The sequence below is a fragment of the Vombatus ursinus genome, unplaced genomic scaffold, assembly GCF_900497805.2.
Source record: "Vombatus ursinus unplaced genomic scaffold, bare-nosed wombat genome assembly UNPS02014813.1, whole genome shotgun sequence".
Lineage (NCBI taxonomy): Eukaryota > Metazoa > Chordata > Mammalia > Diprotodontia > Vombatidae > Vombatus > Vombatus ursinus.
Window position 1 is genome coordinate 19,687,504 of NW_020954591.1, and position 16,810 is coordinate 19,704,313.

Below are 16,810 nucleotides of genomic sequence, written 5' to 3' on the forward strand. Positions count from 1 at the left end.
AAGTTTTTTTGCCTCCAGTCCCAGTGCTTTATCCGTTGAGCCACTGACCTGCTTAGGTAGGGTGATCATGAAAGCTCTCCTGTAATAGTTGGCTCTAGAACTGAGTTTTAAAGGAAACTAGATTCTGAGAGGTGGGGGTGATTAAGGGGATGCATCATAGGCATGGGATAATTCATGCAAAGGTGCAGGACATAGAGTGTTACTTATGAGGAAAAATAAGCTGTCAGTTTAGCTGGAACAGAGAATTATGTTTAATAAGTACAGAAAGATAAATTGGACCAATATTGTGAAAGGCCTTAAATCAATCAATCACTTTGACTCCAAGAGTAATAAGGAGCTACTAGAATTTATTGCATAAGGGAATGACATGGTCATACCTGTGCTTTAGAGATATTACTCTGGTATGGGGGAATGTATTGGAGAGGAGAGAAATGTGAGACAGTAGAATTATGAAGCTATTTGAAAGTAATAGTCCAGCGAAGACGTGATAAAAGCTTCAACCATGGTTGTAGCTAGTTGAGAGAAAAGATAAAAGATGTTATAGAAGTAGAAATGACAAAGTTTGACAACTGATTGGATATGGACAACTGATTGGAATCCAAAGTTTTAAACCTGAATGACTAAATTTGGTAGTGCACTTGATAGAAATTGGGAAGTTTAGATAGGGGAGAGGGAGGCATTATGAATCCTGTTTTTGACATGATGATTTTCAGATGCCAATGGAAAATCCAATTCAAAATATCCTGTAGGAAGTTGGGGAGGTGTGACTGGAGCTTTAGAAAAGAAAATAGATATGTAGATTTGTACTTCATTTACATGGAGATGATAATTGAATTCATGGAGTCTGATAAGGACCCCCAGAAGAGAGAGTATATAGAGAGAAAAGGATCCAGGACAGTGCTCTGAGATGGGATATAGATGATAATCTAACAAAGTACACAGAATAGGAATGGTCAGATGAACAGTAGAATATCTAGGAGTAGAGTTTGGTAAACAGTGTCAGATACCACCAAGAAGTCAATAACAATAAGTATTAGAAAAATTATAAAGTATTTTTAAAATATTTTTGAGGAAAAATACAAAATATTCAGTTGTAAGCACAATTAATGAACATGATTAATATCTTAAGAGGCTAATAATACGCTGATTTATCTTTAGTCTTTTCATTGTTTGGAACCAGACTAAGCTTTTTGCTCAATTATAAAGAAAACATTTGTCCTACTCCAGTGCCTTATTATGTTGAACCTGGGTTCTCAAAGGCTATACCAGGAGCATAAGCTTCAGCTCATTCTAGAAAGCTGACCAATAAGTAGTGATGAGGGGGCAGGCCAAAGGAAGAGAAACAATGCACGAGAAACTTCAAGAGAAAGGAACTCATGAAAACCATCAACGTGTTGACCTAGAAAGATACTAAACTTGAGGTCACAGGACCCATAATTTGAATCCCAGGAGCTCTGCTGCTTCCTGTCTGTGAGACCTTAGATAAGTCACTTAACCTCTCTGGGCCCCAGGTTCCTCATCTGTTAAACAAAAAAATGGGTTCAAATAGATGGTCTCTAAGAGGTCCCTTCCAGCTGCAGATATCTAATCCTACTAATGCATACAACAGTTAAAATATGCCTGAGAAATGAGCCCACTGATAAAGGTATAAATCTTTTGAAAAAGTATTGACTCTGAGCCTAAATAAAAATGGAGGGTTTTATTAATATGGTTCTTGGGAGAGCATAAGCAGAGCAAAGTGGATAAGGACATTTTGTAGGTACCCACCAAGGACATAAAGCAGGAAAGGTCAGTTAAAGGAAAGAAGGTTATTTCTTCACTGCTGCATCTTTTTACTTGTTACCACTCTTATTTTATTCAGTAGTATTTATGAATTTTTAATACAATGGGAAAGTTCTCTCCATTAAATGAAAAAGAAAAGTGCAACATATAGATTACATTTGGGGGAAAAAAAAGTTTTACTACTTTCAAACACTACAGAGAGCAAAAAAGAACCAGACATGAAAGAGAAATTGAAAATAATAAATACACATTGGTCACTTGTTATGTTGAACTATGCCTGAAAAATTATACTTTATAAATTAAGGAGTACGGATTAAATGAGATTGTACTGTATTTTGTTTAATACATAAAATCAGTCATATTAACTCTAACATAATAAAGTGGAACCTCTACTTTACCACCCTCTATTCTTGGGGATTTAAGAGACTAAAGAATGTACAAAAAAGAACAGCAAGGTTATCTTTTCTAGTATGTCACTTCCTGGATAAAAAGTAGAGACAGAATGGTGAAGCACCTGTTACTTTAAAGGCAGCAAAGTAATGAAATGTTTTAACAGAAGTCATCAGCTTTCAAAGATCTCTTTTATCCAGTCCTCATCACTCATTGCTCTTAATTCCTTTGTCACATTTTTTACTGCACTGCAAGTAATCCTTGAAATCCATGAAGCACTTTATATGACCAGATCTCAAGTGTTCAGAGTAGGCAACAATCATAGTAGTTCTTCTAAATCCCTACCCCTCCCATCCCATACATCTTAGTGTGGATTCATGGGTGAAGTTTGGGGAGTGAATGGTTTTGAGAAGAAGTAGGATTTATCTCCATCTACCCATGAGAACTCTAAATTTGACCCAAGGTAAATTTGGATATTAGAGAGTTACCAATAGCCATGAACAGCTTTTTGATCCTCCTGATAACTTCTATACTGGATTCCATACTGTTCTTCTCTAATAGCTTCCTAAGCAGCTGCTGTTTTCATACCATTCCTCCTGTTCTTTATATATTATGACTATGTTTAGTCAGCAAAGTATTTTTATGAAAATATTCCATGTTTCCTTATTATTTAGGCATTTTAAATGACCACTGTATAGTTATACAATCGGTGAATATAAAAGGGTTGCTTCTGTGAAAGGTGGAAAAAAAATTTTTGTCATTCCTTCCTTCTCACTGCTCTTCTAGGTAGCCAAACTGTTTGACATATCATTGATGTATTCCTATTTTCCATGGGATTTATCAATGTGTGCCCCTTTGTAAATTAGCTCGAAGGCTGAGCAACAATCCCAAATCTCTCTACTATTTTTCTCTAATGTGAATCCTTTAGAAAAACATAAAGAGTTATTGGAACTTGTCCCTTCATATATCTGTAGTTATTCCCATAATCTGAATATGGTCTTGGCCCTTAGAAAGTATTAAATGGTATATGCAAGAATCTTTTCTCCCGTAGACATTCAAGAAACCTATAGTTTCATGTGTTATTAAGAATCAAATTCATGTTGTTACTGCTTTTTTTTAAGTTTTAATTCATAGTATTTTTTGAAAGGTACACTTGAACTCCTAAAATCTACTACCACTATCTTTTCATTATTTCCTTTTTTACGTAAGCAAGCAATCACAAAAATATTTCAGCAATTTTTATTCCATTAGTTTGTGTTCTCAAAACATAGACATATATTGAAATATCATTTGTACATAGTATATAATTTTTGCTTTGTGGAGCTAGTTTTAAATAGATTTTTGTTCTCTAGGACAAGAATTGTATTTCCACTTATTTATAGTACTGACAAAGTGAATGTTGTTCCCTTCTCTACCTCTGCACAAATTAAAGTATTCAGAATGCCCAGATTTACACCATAGCTCAAATGTTATTTTTAAATTGCCACAGCACCAAGGCTTAGCTACAGTTTAGGTTCTTCAGTCTTTTAAAAGCTGCGTGCAGCTCTCTCTCTTCTGATAACATTTAGTCAATCTCTTCAGCGATAGATCCAGAAGGGGAACTTCCAGATGAAGCTACTCTGTCATCTTAGAATCCACTAGGCATGCCTCCCTGCATGCTCCTTACATTCTAGTATAGCTTGATAATGATAAAATTTCACATCTACAATTCTTTCAGCAGCTGTTCAAATTCTTCTTTCTCGGCAGTCTGGTTCTTATTGGACCAATTGATTATTTACTTACATTTCTCAAGGATCTTCTGTTTGTCTTCATCACCAATTTTGCATTGGAGTTTCTGCATTATAGTCTTCATATTGAAAGCATAAGTTCTTGGAGTCTAAAGTGTCTTTGTTAGCCTTTGTCATTCCTTTTTTGTTTTCATACACCTGGATAAGTCCACCAGGCTTGCTGTATAAGTAAGTGGTAAAGGACTGGCTTTTTGGTGGGGATAATAGTATTTTGTTTTATCAGAACTTTTAAGTCTGACAGCAGTTTCAGCACCAAGGGAAAGAGCAGTGACATCCAAGAACAACAAGTCCTGAATATTCTAAGATTTCTCCACAGACAAGATGGAAGTCCACACAGCTGCAGCATAGGTAACAGCCTCATCAAGAGACATTCTCTTGTTCAGATTCTTCACCCCTGAAGAAGTCCTGAGGAATTTTCTGGTCTTGGGAATACAAGTAGAACCACCCACCAAGATACTGCCATGGATCTGTGTCCCTTTCTTTAGTTTAGTGTCCCTTAGGGCTTTTTCCATGGGGTCCATTGTACCAGGAAAGAAATCAGCATTCAGCTCTTCAAAAAGGGTGATAGAGACATAGAAGCCAATACTTTCTAAGAGTCCATCTCCATACTGCCTGGTAACTAAAAGAGGGAAGTGTACTTTGCATATGCACAAACAGCACAAAAGAAGCATACAGCCTTCTTGTTCTCACTGATTCCTTTCTTGTGCTTATGCTTCAGCTCAGCAATGAAGTAGTTGACCATAATGTTGTCAAAATCCTCTCCACCCAGGGGCAGCTCAGTGGTGCAGTGAATAGAGTACCCGCCCTGGAGTCAGGAGGACCTGAGTTCAAATCCGGCCTCAGACTAGACACTTGACACTAGCTGTGTGACCCTGGGCAAGTCACTTAACCCCAATTGCCTAAAACAAACAAACAAAAAAAATCCTCTCCACCCACATGAGTGTCTGCAGTTGTGGGCTTGACTTCAGGGATCCCATCTTCAATGGCAAGGATGGAAAATGTCACCTTCAAAGTGTCACTTTTACATCTAGGGGCAATGATCAACACGTTTCTCTAAGTTTGGAGAACCTTTTTGTCCAAGCAAATAGCAATAGCTTCAGCAGTTGACTCACAGATGAATCAGAACACATTGAAACCAGTGATGGTTCTAACATCTTTAATTCCTTTATGTTGCGAATATCAAAGTAGACTAGTTTTGTGACCACAGTATTTGTAACAGTCTCCAAGATAAGCTTGAGCGATTTCTTTCATATTGGTCAAGACCATTGAAGATACTTCCAGATAAAAGTTTTTGGTCTCCCCTTTGTATTCCACTTGGACCTTAGGCTTGCCTACATCTTTCTCCACCATGGAAAGCCAGTACTTCATATCTCACTATATAGATGTAGCTTGGGAAAGCCCTATTTCTTTGATCATTAGCAGTGATCTGCACTTTCCCATGTTGGGAGACTCCTACACAGTGGTGCCAAGATTATTGCAAACTGCAAGTCCCCTCCACTTGGTTGCTTAAGTGTTGCAATCATTGTCAACCAGTGAGGACTCACAGAGCCACTGGTGTACAAAAGTGTTGTTTTAATAAAATCAGCATAATGATAAGAAAGAAAAGAATATCAGATTAGTAATTAATTCTTTCAAATGACTTTTCATTTTTTGAGTTAGAAAATTATTTTTACAAATTAATGGCTCCTGCTAAATATTTGTGTTTTGATCATTTATAATGCTATTCATGGTCAGTTGTGAATAACCTAATATTCTTTAATGTTTGTGCTTAGCTGTTATAATAGTGAAATTTTTTTTATTGAAAATGCATACATGGGGCAGCTAGGTGGCGCAGTGGATAGAGCACCGGCCCTGAAGTCAGGAGGACCTGAGTTCAAATGCGATCTCAGACCAAACACTTAACACTTACTAGCTGTGTGACCCTGGGCAAGTCACTTAACCCCAGTTGCCTTAAAAAAAATGCATACAGTAGAAAAACATGCCATAGCTATACGCTAATCTTAACTGTTTTCAACAGAATTAAAGTTACTTTATAGTCAATCATGCTTATAAAAAGCCCAGCTTTCAAACCATGAGGACATAAAATACTGCCAGCTACCTTGTGGCAACTTGTCCTTAATTCCAGGTAAACAAAAAATAAGTAAATAAACCAGAAGCACTATCATTGTAAACCTAATTCTGTAAAATGTCAGCAAACTTGATGGTTCTTTAACTAATTGAAGAAAACAGACTATTTTCAACCACTTGGAAAAAATATTTATTGCACCATTTCTGTAGAAATGTAGAAAAATTAGCATGATGATACAATTATAAATTGTTATTATTTCGTTAAGGAGGATGAGACAGGATCTCTATTTGGAAATGTTTTTAGCTATTAGTGTTACTAGAAGAATTAAAACTTCATGTCTTTAAAAAGTTTTATAATTTATGTATTTCACCATTTCAGAATAGTTTTCTCCTCTATTATTTACAATTAGTTAGGTTTTACAGTAGTTGAAAGAACAAAAGTTGTGTTTATCATTAACTATAAGGAGAATAAATTTTAAGAAACTAAATTGGAAGCTTTTTCTGAGTTCTTACAAATAGACAGCTAGATTTGCATATTAATGAAAATGTAAGAAATTTTTCAGTATTTCACACTCAGTTGACTAAATTTTTTCTTTTGGTTTCTAGTCTTCTACTAATAAACACTAATGTTCTTAAAACAGGATTTTAGGGTGTCCTGGACTATATCACTAAGTCTACCTATACAAGATCATTAAATGCTATATTTCCTCATTTAAAATTTTGCTTTGGTCAATTTTTCTTTTCATTTTTATCCTCTAAAATCCAAATTTAATATAGAATGCCATAATCACAATGTGGAATACCATATCTGAATGATACAATAATTCAAATAAATAAGCCATAGTTTGATGTTCATGATATTAATATTGAATATATATTACATTTTTTTCATACTGCTAGACAAAATATGAGTGACGGGGTCCTACAGCCTATTTCAGTAATACATTTCCATGAACTAAAATATGGCTTTATTTACATAGTCTTTATTTTGATATTTCTTAAAATATTACTCCTTAAAGCTATTGTAAAATAATGCCTAACAATTAGAGAGTAACAATTTGATTGTTACAACGACTTGTAAGATAGGTATGGTGGGGTATCCCATTTTTCAGATTAGGTGACAAATTACCAAAGTCACAAAATATAGGTTAACAAGAGCTAGACCTTGAACCACTTGTCTTATTTATTTATAAAACCTTAGCATTGTGCCCATTTCATAGCAGACAATTAATAAATGCTTGTTGTCTTCCTTACCTTTCCCCTTCTGGTACTATATACCTCTCTAAAAGAATTTCAGTGTGTTTTTAATTGTTATCCATAGCTAATACTTATCTTTCTTATACTTTTCCAAATGACAACCTAAAAAACAATGCCATTAGGATAATCTTGGGGTAGACTTTGACTGTTGGGTATGACCCATTTTCCTTACACCTTAAAATGAAGAAATAGGTATTTCTTAATTCAGATACCATAGCACCTCAGCGAAGTAAAGAGTACCGGGGGATGAGATATTCTGTTTTTATCTTGCCTCTTTTAGCAACTGATGTGAGAGAAAAACAAGATGTTTAACATATATCTGAGCAGTAATATTCTATTTTGAATGTCTTTTTATTGATAAAGAAGATTGAAGATTACTGTCACAATGATTAATGTACAGTGAGATGACACGAAAGGGAAACTGCATTATGATGAGTATTATTTATGAAGTGTTGACAATATACTCCATATACCAACACCAGTAGAAGGAGTACCTCCAGCCATTAGGTCTACAATCTAAATATAATAGACCAGGCTACAAAAAAGCATCAAGTCTTACAAATGACAAACTATTCTTACTTCACTTTATACCTTTTTTTCCCATAATTATTAGAGCCTTTGATATTTGGACATCATAATCTTAGTTCTTAAGGAGTACAGGAGAGAATAATGACTCTTTTATCCCCTAATAAATATGAAAATAGAAATGAAAAAAGAATAAATGATAAAGCATACTTATTGTAAACCATGAGATTATATAAAGAAAAGGGAGAAAAGAAACTGAGAAGATCCTAGTGACTCTTAAGGAAAGGTATACTTACTTTTCACTATTTTTTCTTTTTCTGCAGGAAGGTTTGGCTTTTCTTCCGCTCTCCCCACCCCTGCCAGTTTTCAGCTCCCTTTTCTAGATCCTAGGGATCAGGAAAGAACTAAATTAGGCCTGATACACATATACATAGTTGTTTGAATGTTGTCTCCCCCATTAGAAGGTGAGTTCTTTGGGTGCACAGATTATATATTTCTGTATTGCCTTTCTTTGTGTTTCTAGCACTTAGAATAGTGTCTGGCACAGGGGTAGGGAGCCTATGGCCTTGAGGCCATATGTGGCCCTATAGGTCCTCAAGTGCGACCCTTTGACTGAATCCAAACTTCACAAAACAAATCCCCTTAATCAGAGCAGCTCGGTGGTGCAGTGGATAGAGCACTGGCCCTGGATTCAGGAGGACCTGAGTTCAAACCCGGCCTCAGACACATAGCACTTACTAACTGTGTGACTCTGGGCAAGTCACTTAACCCCTTTGCCTAGCCAAAAAAAAAAACCAAAAAAAATCCCCTTAATAAAAGGACTTGTTCTGTGAAACTTGGTCTCAGTCAAAAGGCCACACCCAAGGACCTAGAAGGCCACATGTAGCCTCAAGGCCACAGGTTCCCCACCCCTGGACTGGCATATAGTAAACAATTAATAAATGTTTGTTGATTGATTATTAATGATAAAATGCATGATTATATCAATGAATACAGAAAAAGGCCTCAATAAAATACAATTAAGGACATTAAAAACAAAGAAATGAAAAGACCTTTCCTTAATATCATCAAAAGCACTTACTATCAAAGTTCTAGCCTTATTTATAATTGAGAAACACTGGAAACTTTCCCAAAAAGATCAAGAGCAAAACAAAGATGCTCATTGTCATTATTGCTATTTGCCATGGTACTTGAAATGCTAATTATAGTAATAAGACAAGAAAAAATTCAAGGCAATAAGCTTTGCCAAAAGAAGAAGCAGAGTTATTTCTATGTGTCAACAATGATTGTTTATTTAGAAAACCAGAGAAAACCAGCTTAAAAATTCATCAAGATAATTATTTCAGTAAAGAAGAATACAAAATAAATCTACCAAATAGTCAGTATTTCTGAAGATTACCAACAAAGCCACGAAGAAGACAAAAGAAGAGGAATACCATTTTAAATAACAGTAAAAGTCAGTCAGCAGGAGCAGCCAGGTGGCACAGTGAATAGAGCACTGGCCCTGGAGTCAGGAGGACCTGAGTTTAAATGTGGCCTCAGACATGTAACACTCACTAGCTGTGTGACTCTGGACAAGTCACTTAACCCCAATTGCCTCACCAAAAAAAAAAAGTCAGTCAACAGATATTTGTTAAATGCTATTATGTACCAGCTACTGTGCCAGGTACTAGAGAAAAAGAAACAACTTGTGCAAAGGATTATGAAGATTTCATGTAAGAGATGGCATTTGAAATGAGCATTAAAGGAAGCAACAGAGTGTATAAAGAGGCACAATGTGTTATAAGCATAGAAAGATAGACTTATAAAAGATTTTAAGGACAAAGCAGAGTAGTATCATCAGAGACAGCTGCATGAAGTCAATGGTATTTGAGCTCTGGACTATGAAGTATAGAAAGATTTCAACAAGCAAAATGCTGTGATGTTAGAGGGGAATATTCTAATCATAAAGGAAAAATTAGAAAGAATACTTGTGGAGTCAGAGGACCTGTGCTTAGATCCTGCCTTAGCCATTTACTAGCTGTGTGTCTTTGAACAAGTCATTTAACCTCCCTGGGCCTCAGTTTCTTCATCTATAAAATGAAAGGGTTGAACTATATAATCTCTGAAGACCCTTCCAGTTCTAGAGCTGTGATCCTATTTCACCAACTTATTGTGAGACTCAAATGTAGTATGTAAATCTCATGAAAAGAGAGACATAGGATGCAGTAGGCCATCTGAACCAAAACATGGAGTACATGGAGGGGAGTTATCTGAAATAAACTAGAAATATAATGTGGTTATAGGATCAAAGACAGTACTGGAAAGGATTTTTCTCTCCTGACTTCGAGTCCAACTCATTCTCCTATACCACACTGGGCTTTCAAGTCAGCAGTAGCAAAAAAAAAAAATGACATGCATGAAGTTAATAATTTTTTTTAATAAGAATCTTCTTAGCTGAGCTTTCACCATTGTGCTTGTTCAACTTTAAAAAGCAAATTATTGGGCTGAAAGAATGGTAAAAATAGAGAAGGATACCCCAAAGTAGATTATTGGAGAAGAATGGGCAAAAAAATTATCCAACTGTTCATTCGATCTTAAATGATAAGTAGAATTACTAACAGAGTGATGTTTTACCTTTCTGGTCTCTTCATATATAGTTGAAGATTTACAGGACAGGCAGAAACATATTCTTGATGCTGCTCTATTTGTACCTACTCTTCAATTACTTTTTATCATGAGCCACCCTTTGCTTATAGAAACTATGGAACCAAGCCATGGTGGGTTCCTGCCACATTAATTGAAGTCATGGATACTGTCATACAAAGACCCCAGAGTGAAGATGGACTAGTGTGACATTACCATATGGATTAAGGTGTTCTTTTCAGGGCAACTTGACAATAGAAGAATCATTAGAAGTATCCCTTTGAGAGCCATCTGTCATTGATTTAAAGGGGGGGTGGGGTATGGAGACAGGGAGAATGCACTATGCCTCCTGAGGATTTAAAACCACAAAGCAAGGGAAGTAATAACTCTCTGTTTCAGTGTTATGTGTGTTGTCCTTTCAAGTCCCTGTAGTTTACATGCTGCAGTGATTGATTAGAGTTAGCCCACAGTAGTTCCTCAGCAATAAAGGTCTGTCATGTTGAAGGTCTTTTTGTTCCTTGCCTGTTTTTAATGATACCCAACACAACAGTGCCTACTACTTCAACCTTATCCTAATGCTCTGAGTCCTCCAGTCATTTCCCAGTGGCTCAAATACAAAGTGTTAACTAATTTTCAGAAGCAAACGTAACATTGAAATGCAATGCTTTCTTATTTATGTAACTAACCTCTCTAGCTAATTATTTTAAGATTAAGTGATTGCTATCTTTGTTAATTTAAAAAGTATAGAGATGCTTGGCGTCTAAAGCAGTTTTAGTGACAAAAGAAAAGTTATTATTTACTTTTTCACTTAAATTCCTCTACTTGTCTGTGGTCTTTGCATACTTTCTCAAGCCTCTATCACCTTCTAGCCAAGGGTGAAAGTCTTGCTGCTCACCATTGGTTCTTCTAACTCCTTGAAAAAGGCTGAATCCTATGAATAAAACAGCTTCCTCCTACTTCCCATTGACCACAGTAGGCTTTTCCCCTTAAATTCTAGGAAAAACCAACAACCACTTCACAACCATCATTTCTCTGTCAGTAGGTGGATGCCATGTTTCATCTGGGAATTGTGGTTGGTCATTGTATTGATCAGAATTCCCAAGTCTTTACAACTGATTGTCTTTAAAATATTATTATTATATAATTATTCTTGTTCTATTCACTTTACTCTTCATTGGTTTTTACATGTCTTCTCCAGTTTCTTTGAAATAACCCTCTTCATTATTTCTTATAGCACAGTAGTAGTGCACCATATTCATATACCATAACTTGTTCACCCTTCCCCAAACAATGAGCAACTCCTCCCCCCACTCAGTTTCCAATTCTTTGCCATCACAAAAAGAGCTACTATAAATATGTTGGGTACATCTCTTTTTTGATCTCTTTGGAATATGGATGAAAGGGTATGCACCATTTAATAACTTTTTGGACGTAGTATCAAATTGTTTTCTACAATGGCTAGAGAAAATTATAGCACCACCAACAGTACATTGGTGTCTCTACATCCCCTCCAGCATTTGTCATTTTCCTTTTCTGTCATATTAGTAGCCTGTCTGATAGGTGTAAGGTACAACCTCAAAGTTGTTTTAATTTGAATTTCTCTAATTATTAGTGATTTGGAGCTTTTTTTTCACATGGCTATTTAAAGACTGGATTTCTTTCTCTGAAAACTGCCTGTTCATATCCTTTGGCCATTTGTCAGCTGGGCAATGACTCTTATTCTTGTGAATTTGAAATAGTTCCCTATATCTTTTAAAAAATTAGATCCTTATGAGAGAAACTTGTTGGAAAGTTGTTGCTGTTGTTGTTGTTGTTTTGCATTTGCCTGCTTCCCTTCTAATTTTATCTGAATTGGTTTTGTTTGTGCTAAAAAAAATTTAATTTTCTATAATCAAAATTATCTATTTTATATTTAGTAATCCACTCTTTCTCTTGCTTGGCCATGACTCTTCTCCTTTCCATAGATAGGACAGGTATTTCTTTCTTGCTCCTCTCATTTTTTATATCACCTTTTATATATAAATCATATAACCTTTTGGACCTTATTTTGGTATAATGTGAGATGTTGGTGTACAAATAGTATATTCCAGATTATTTTCCAGTTTTCCCAAAAGATTTTGTGGAATAATGAATTCTTGCCCCAGTAGCTGGGATCTTTGGCATTATCAAACACTCAGCTACTGTACATATTTGTTTCCATGTATTGTATACCTAATATGTTCCAGTGATCAACATATTTCTTAACCAGTACCAAATTGTTGTGATAATTACTACTTTATTGGATAGTTTGAGATTTGATAATGCCAGACTCCTTTCCTTCTTAGTTTTCTTAATAATTCCCTTGAGATTCTTGATCTTCTGTTCTTCCAGGTGAATTTTTAAAATTATTTTTTTCTAACTGTAAAATAGTTTGATTAGTTTAGTCAAGGTAGCTATTGTCTATAGACCCCTAGACACTCACCTTCCATCCTCAATGGATTAAATGCCTGGCTCACAATCTTTCTCTCCTCCCCAACTCCAAGCAATTTCAAAATACTTATATAATGATACTCCATCAAACACCCTAATCTCCCAATTACTTAGCTTACTCATTTCCCATGATCTACTCCTCCACTCCACTCCAGTCATACACAAAGATACCCTTGATCTTGCCATTACTCACAAATGCATCACTTCCTTTTTTGTGAACTTTCATATTCCTTTATCTGTTCACAATCTACTGGCATTCTATCTTTCCCTCTACCTTTCAACAGGAAACTCTGTACTTGATCCAGACCATGACCTTCAATCCCTCAACCCCTCAGTTCCCTCCCAGGCTATCACCCCTATATTAGCTACATTCTTCCCCATTCTCCATCTTGATCCTTTAGTGAACCAGTTCAGGTCTACATTATCTTCTTCTCTTGAGTCCCTGACCCTTTTGTATCGCTGGTCTTGCCCTGCTAAGCCTGAGCCTTGGATTTCTCCCATCATCCATTGTCTTCCTCCCATCATCCATTGTCTTCCCTCTTAAGCATGTGCTACTGAATAAAGATGGAGAAACTCATGCAACTATGCTAACTGGGTCCACTACAAATTATGTTATATAACCTCAACTGGACCCTCAGTGCTTTTATACCCCCTAAATAACTCACTGTCCCACTTCACTACAGCAACTCTTCTAAACTTTTCCATCCCTCCTCAAACTTCCCCTGGCTCCCTCTCAATTGAAACCTTGCCTCATATATTACTGAAAAAAATTGATCCTATTCACTAAGAGCTCCCTCTTCTCCCTTCCTCCTCTCACATCATATAGATGTCTTCTATCATTATTTTTTTCTCCACCCCTGTTTCACTTGATAAAGTGACCCAAATGGAAAAGCTAACCTCTCTACATGCACACATGATGCCAGTTCATCCAGTATTCTCCAGCAGATTGCCCCTTCTATCATCCTTACTCTCACTTACCTTTCATATCTTCCTGTCCACTGGTTGCTTCCCTGCTACCTACAAACATGCCCAGGAAGGAATGAAATCTCTCTTCAAATGACAAAGCAGTTATCAATGCAGTGAATTCTTTTTTTTTAATCAAGTTGGTTCTTTGATGTCGTTAAGAGGGGAAAAAAAACCCCACAAAGTCTGTAATTGCTATCTTGACACCCTCAGTTAACTAGTCAATTCTAATCTCTTCTGACATAAAGAAAACTAATTTCTGTCCCAGATTTGTCCGTTTGTTTTCATTTCCACAGCTATCATCATATTATTTCAAACCCTCAATATATCTTATCTGAACTAGTCAGTTATTCACTTAGCATTTATTAAGTTCCTACTATGTGCCAGGCAGTAAACCAAGCCTTATCACTACTGAAGTAAGATACAGCATTTGTCATGCCATTCCCTCGCCTGAACATGGTCAGTGACTCCATATTTTATTATGAACAAAGTCTGATTTCCTAAGCCTTTCAGGATCCCCATAATCTGGATTCAACCAGCCTTACTTACACATGTCCACTAGTCTTTCCACTTTGTAATACTGAGTTGTTGTTACTATAACAATTAGAGAGGTATCTAAATCACTAGAATCTTCTAACAAAGCTTGGCACATAGGAAGCACTTAATAAATGTTCTTCAATCATTCAATTATTTATTCATGACCACTTGTCAGGTATATTGTAAAGAGAATTCTTGGCCAGGTATAGGTTAGACCAGATGACCCTTGAAGTCACTTCCAATTCTGGGATTCTGGGATTAAATCTCCTTTTCCTGATCTTTCCTGCCACAGGTTAAAAAAAAATATCTGTTAAGATTACTGAAACTTTAGATGCTGAAAGGCCTACAATTAAGTCATCTAGTCTAATCCTCTCATGTTGCTGATAAGAAAGCTAAGACAGAGAGGTTGTTGCTTTCCCAAAGTAGCAAAGCTTGTTACTTTTAGAGCTTAATCTAAAATCCAGGTCTCCTGACTCTTAATTCACTATTCTTTAAAAGTTCTGGTTCTACAACACATACAAGTGTGCAACTTTTAGAGTTTCTTGTTTTGCAATGACGGCTTTAAAAAATCTGAGCTAAAGTTCTTTTAGATGTTGAAATGAAAGTAATATTATCTGAGAATTGTTTTGATGAAATTAGTTCACAGGACCATAAATTAGAGCTTCTAGGGGCCTTAAAATTTGGTTCTAAAATGTTTCACTTTTTAGTCAGTCAGTCAAGAATTTATTATGTTTTTACTGTGTGCCAGGCATTATGGCTGACTGAAAACACAGACAAAAGCAAAAACAATATCCCTCCCCTCAAGGAGCTCACATTCTAATAGGGGGAGCAACATATAAATAACTATGTACATACAAGATACATAATGATTAAATAAAAGGTAATCTCAGAGGGAAGACACTAGCAGTTGGTTTAATATCAAGAATTTGAAGTGGGCTAGTTTTGTATGATACTGTGAATTTTTTCTAACATTACTTTGTAGCCCAGAAACAGAAACAGAGAAAAATATAATCCCAGGTTGAGGGATTAGTCTTATAGGTGAGAGAGAAAAGGAGTTGAGAGTATTTGGGTAGTACTAAAATAGCTATCCATGACTGCATGGAAGATTGTAAACTGGGTAAGGAGTTGGAGTGCATCCAGAAGTATATGCAGAAGCAGTCATATAGACTGGATGAAATAGTCTTCTGTTTCCATTTTGGGAGTGAAGCTCATGGTGAGCATGAAGAACATATAGGGTAAATCAAAGAACCTGGATGAAATGACAACTTAATTGATTATGACTAGAGATTAGAAACACCAATTTTAAGATTCCAGAGGGAGAACAATGCTATATTACAATAGTCCATGGTGGGACAATGCTGATAAATCTGATCAGTTACAATAACATGATGCCAGGGTGCATCATGATGTCACAGATGGTTGTATTGCTGTCATATTACCCCTTTCTAGCTTCTGCAGGCAAAAATGTCAAGTCATAGTCTTGATGCTGTTCTTGATAGCAGTGGAGTCAAATATCTTAGGGATACAGACCGTATTTTTCCAATTCCAATAACAAATTTTCTTTAATAATAATAGTAATAGCTAGCATTTTTATAGTGCTTTAAAGTATGTAAAGCACTTTATATTTGTTAACTGATTTGATCCTCACAACAACCCTAAGAGGTAAGCACTATTATTATCCCCATTTTACAGATGAGGAAACTGAGTCTGAAAGAGGTTAAGTGATTTGCCCAAAGTCCATCACCTAGTAAATGTATGAGGCAGGATTCAAACTCATTATGTACTGGGCTACCTCCTGATATCCTGATTAGTATTTCTAATTGCTCTTACTACAGGATGTTGGAAGTCGACATGCCAATTATTCATTAATTTTGGAAACAAAAGCAAATATTTATTAAGTATTTACTATATATAAGACATTGTAGGAGGCATTGGTGATACCATGACAAAAACAAGAGTTCTAGTCCTAGAAGAGCTCCTAGAGGCAAAGCATTGTCTCATTTACATTTTGAAAGCATAAGATAGATCATTCTTGATTGCAGATAAAATTCATTCACAATGTCTACAGTAGGAAGCTCCTTTAATACAATTTGATTTGGGCTTTGGAGCAATAGTTCTGAGTATGGAAAATAGTCTTTTAAATGTAGATCCTCTTAGGCTTACCTGTACTTGTTTTAACTTAATTTTAAAATAACTATTTTCTTTTCTTTTAGAAAAGTGACAATGATGAGATGGCAGAAAAAGTGTCCATTCGAAAGCAGCGCTTCATGCAGTTTTCTTCACTGGAATATGAAGGAGAATATTATATGACACCCAGAGACTTCTTATATTCAGTAATGTTTGATCAAATAGAGCGTAAGTTGATTTTTTTTCTAATGGTCTTTAAATACACAAAAACTCAAAAAAAT

General features: G+C 35.8%; 1 protein-coding gene across 3 annotated transcripts in view; it reads left to right on the top strand.

Moving 5' to 3' along the window:
- MICU2 (mitochondrial calcium uptake 2) overlaps positions 1-16,810 on the top strand; it is a 178,282-nt gene that overhangs the window by 51,911 nt on the left and 109,561 nt on the right. For all 3 annotated transcript variants that reach the window (XM_027835253.1, XM_027835252.1, XM_027835251.1), the window contains exon 2: positions 16,616-16,757. In XM_027835253.1, coding sequence (XP_027691054.1) covers positions 16,616-16,757 — 142 coding nt within the window. The remainder of the gene's footprint in view (positions 1-16,615; positions 16,758-16,810) is intronic.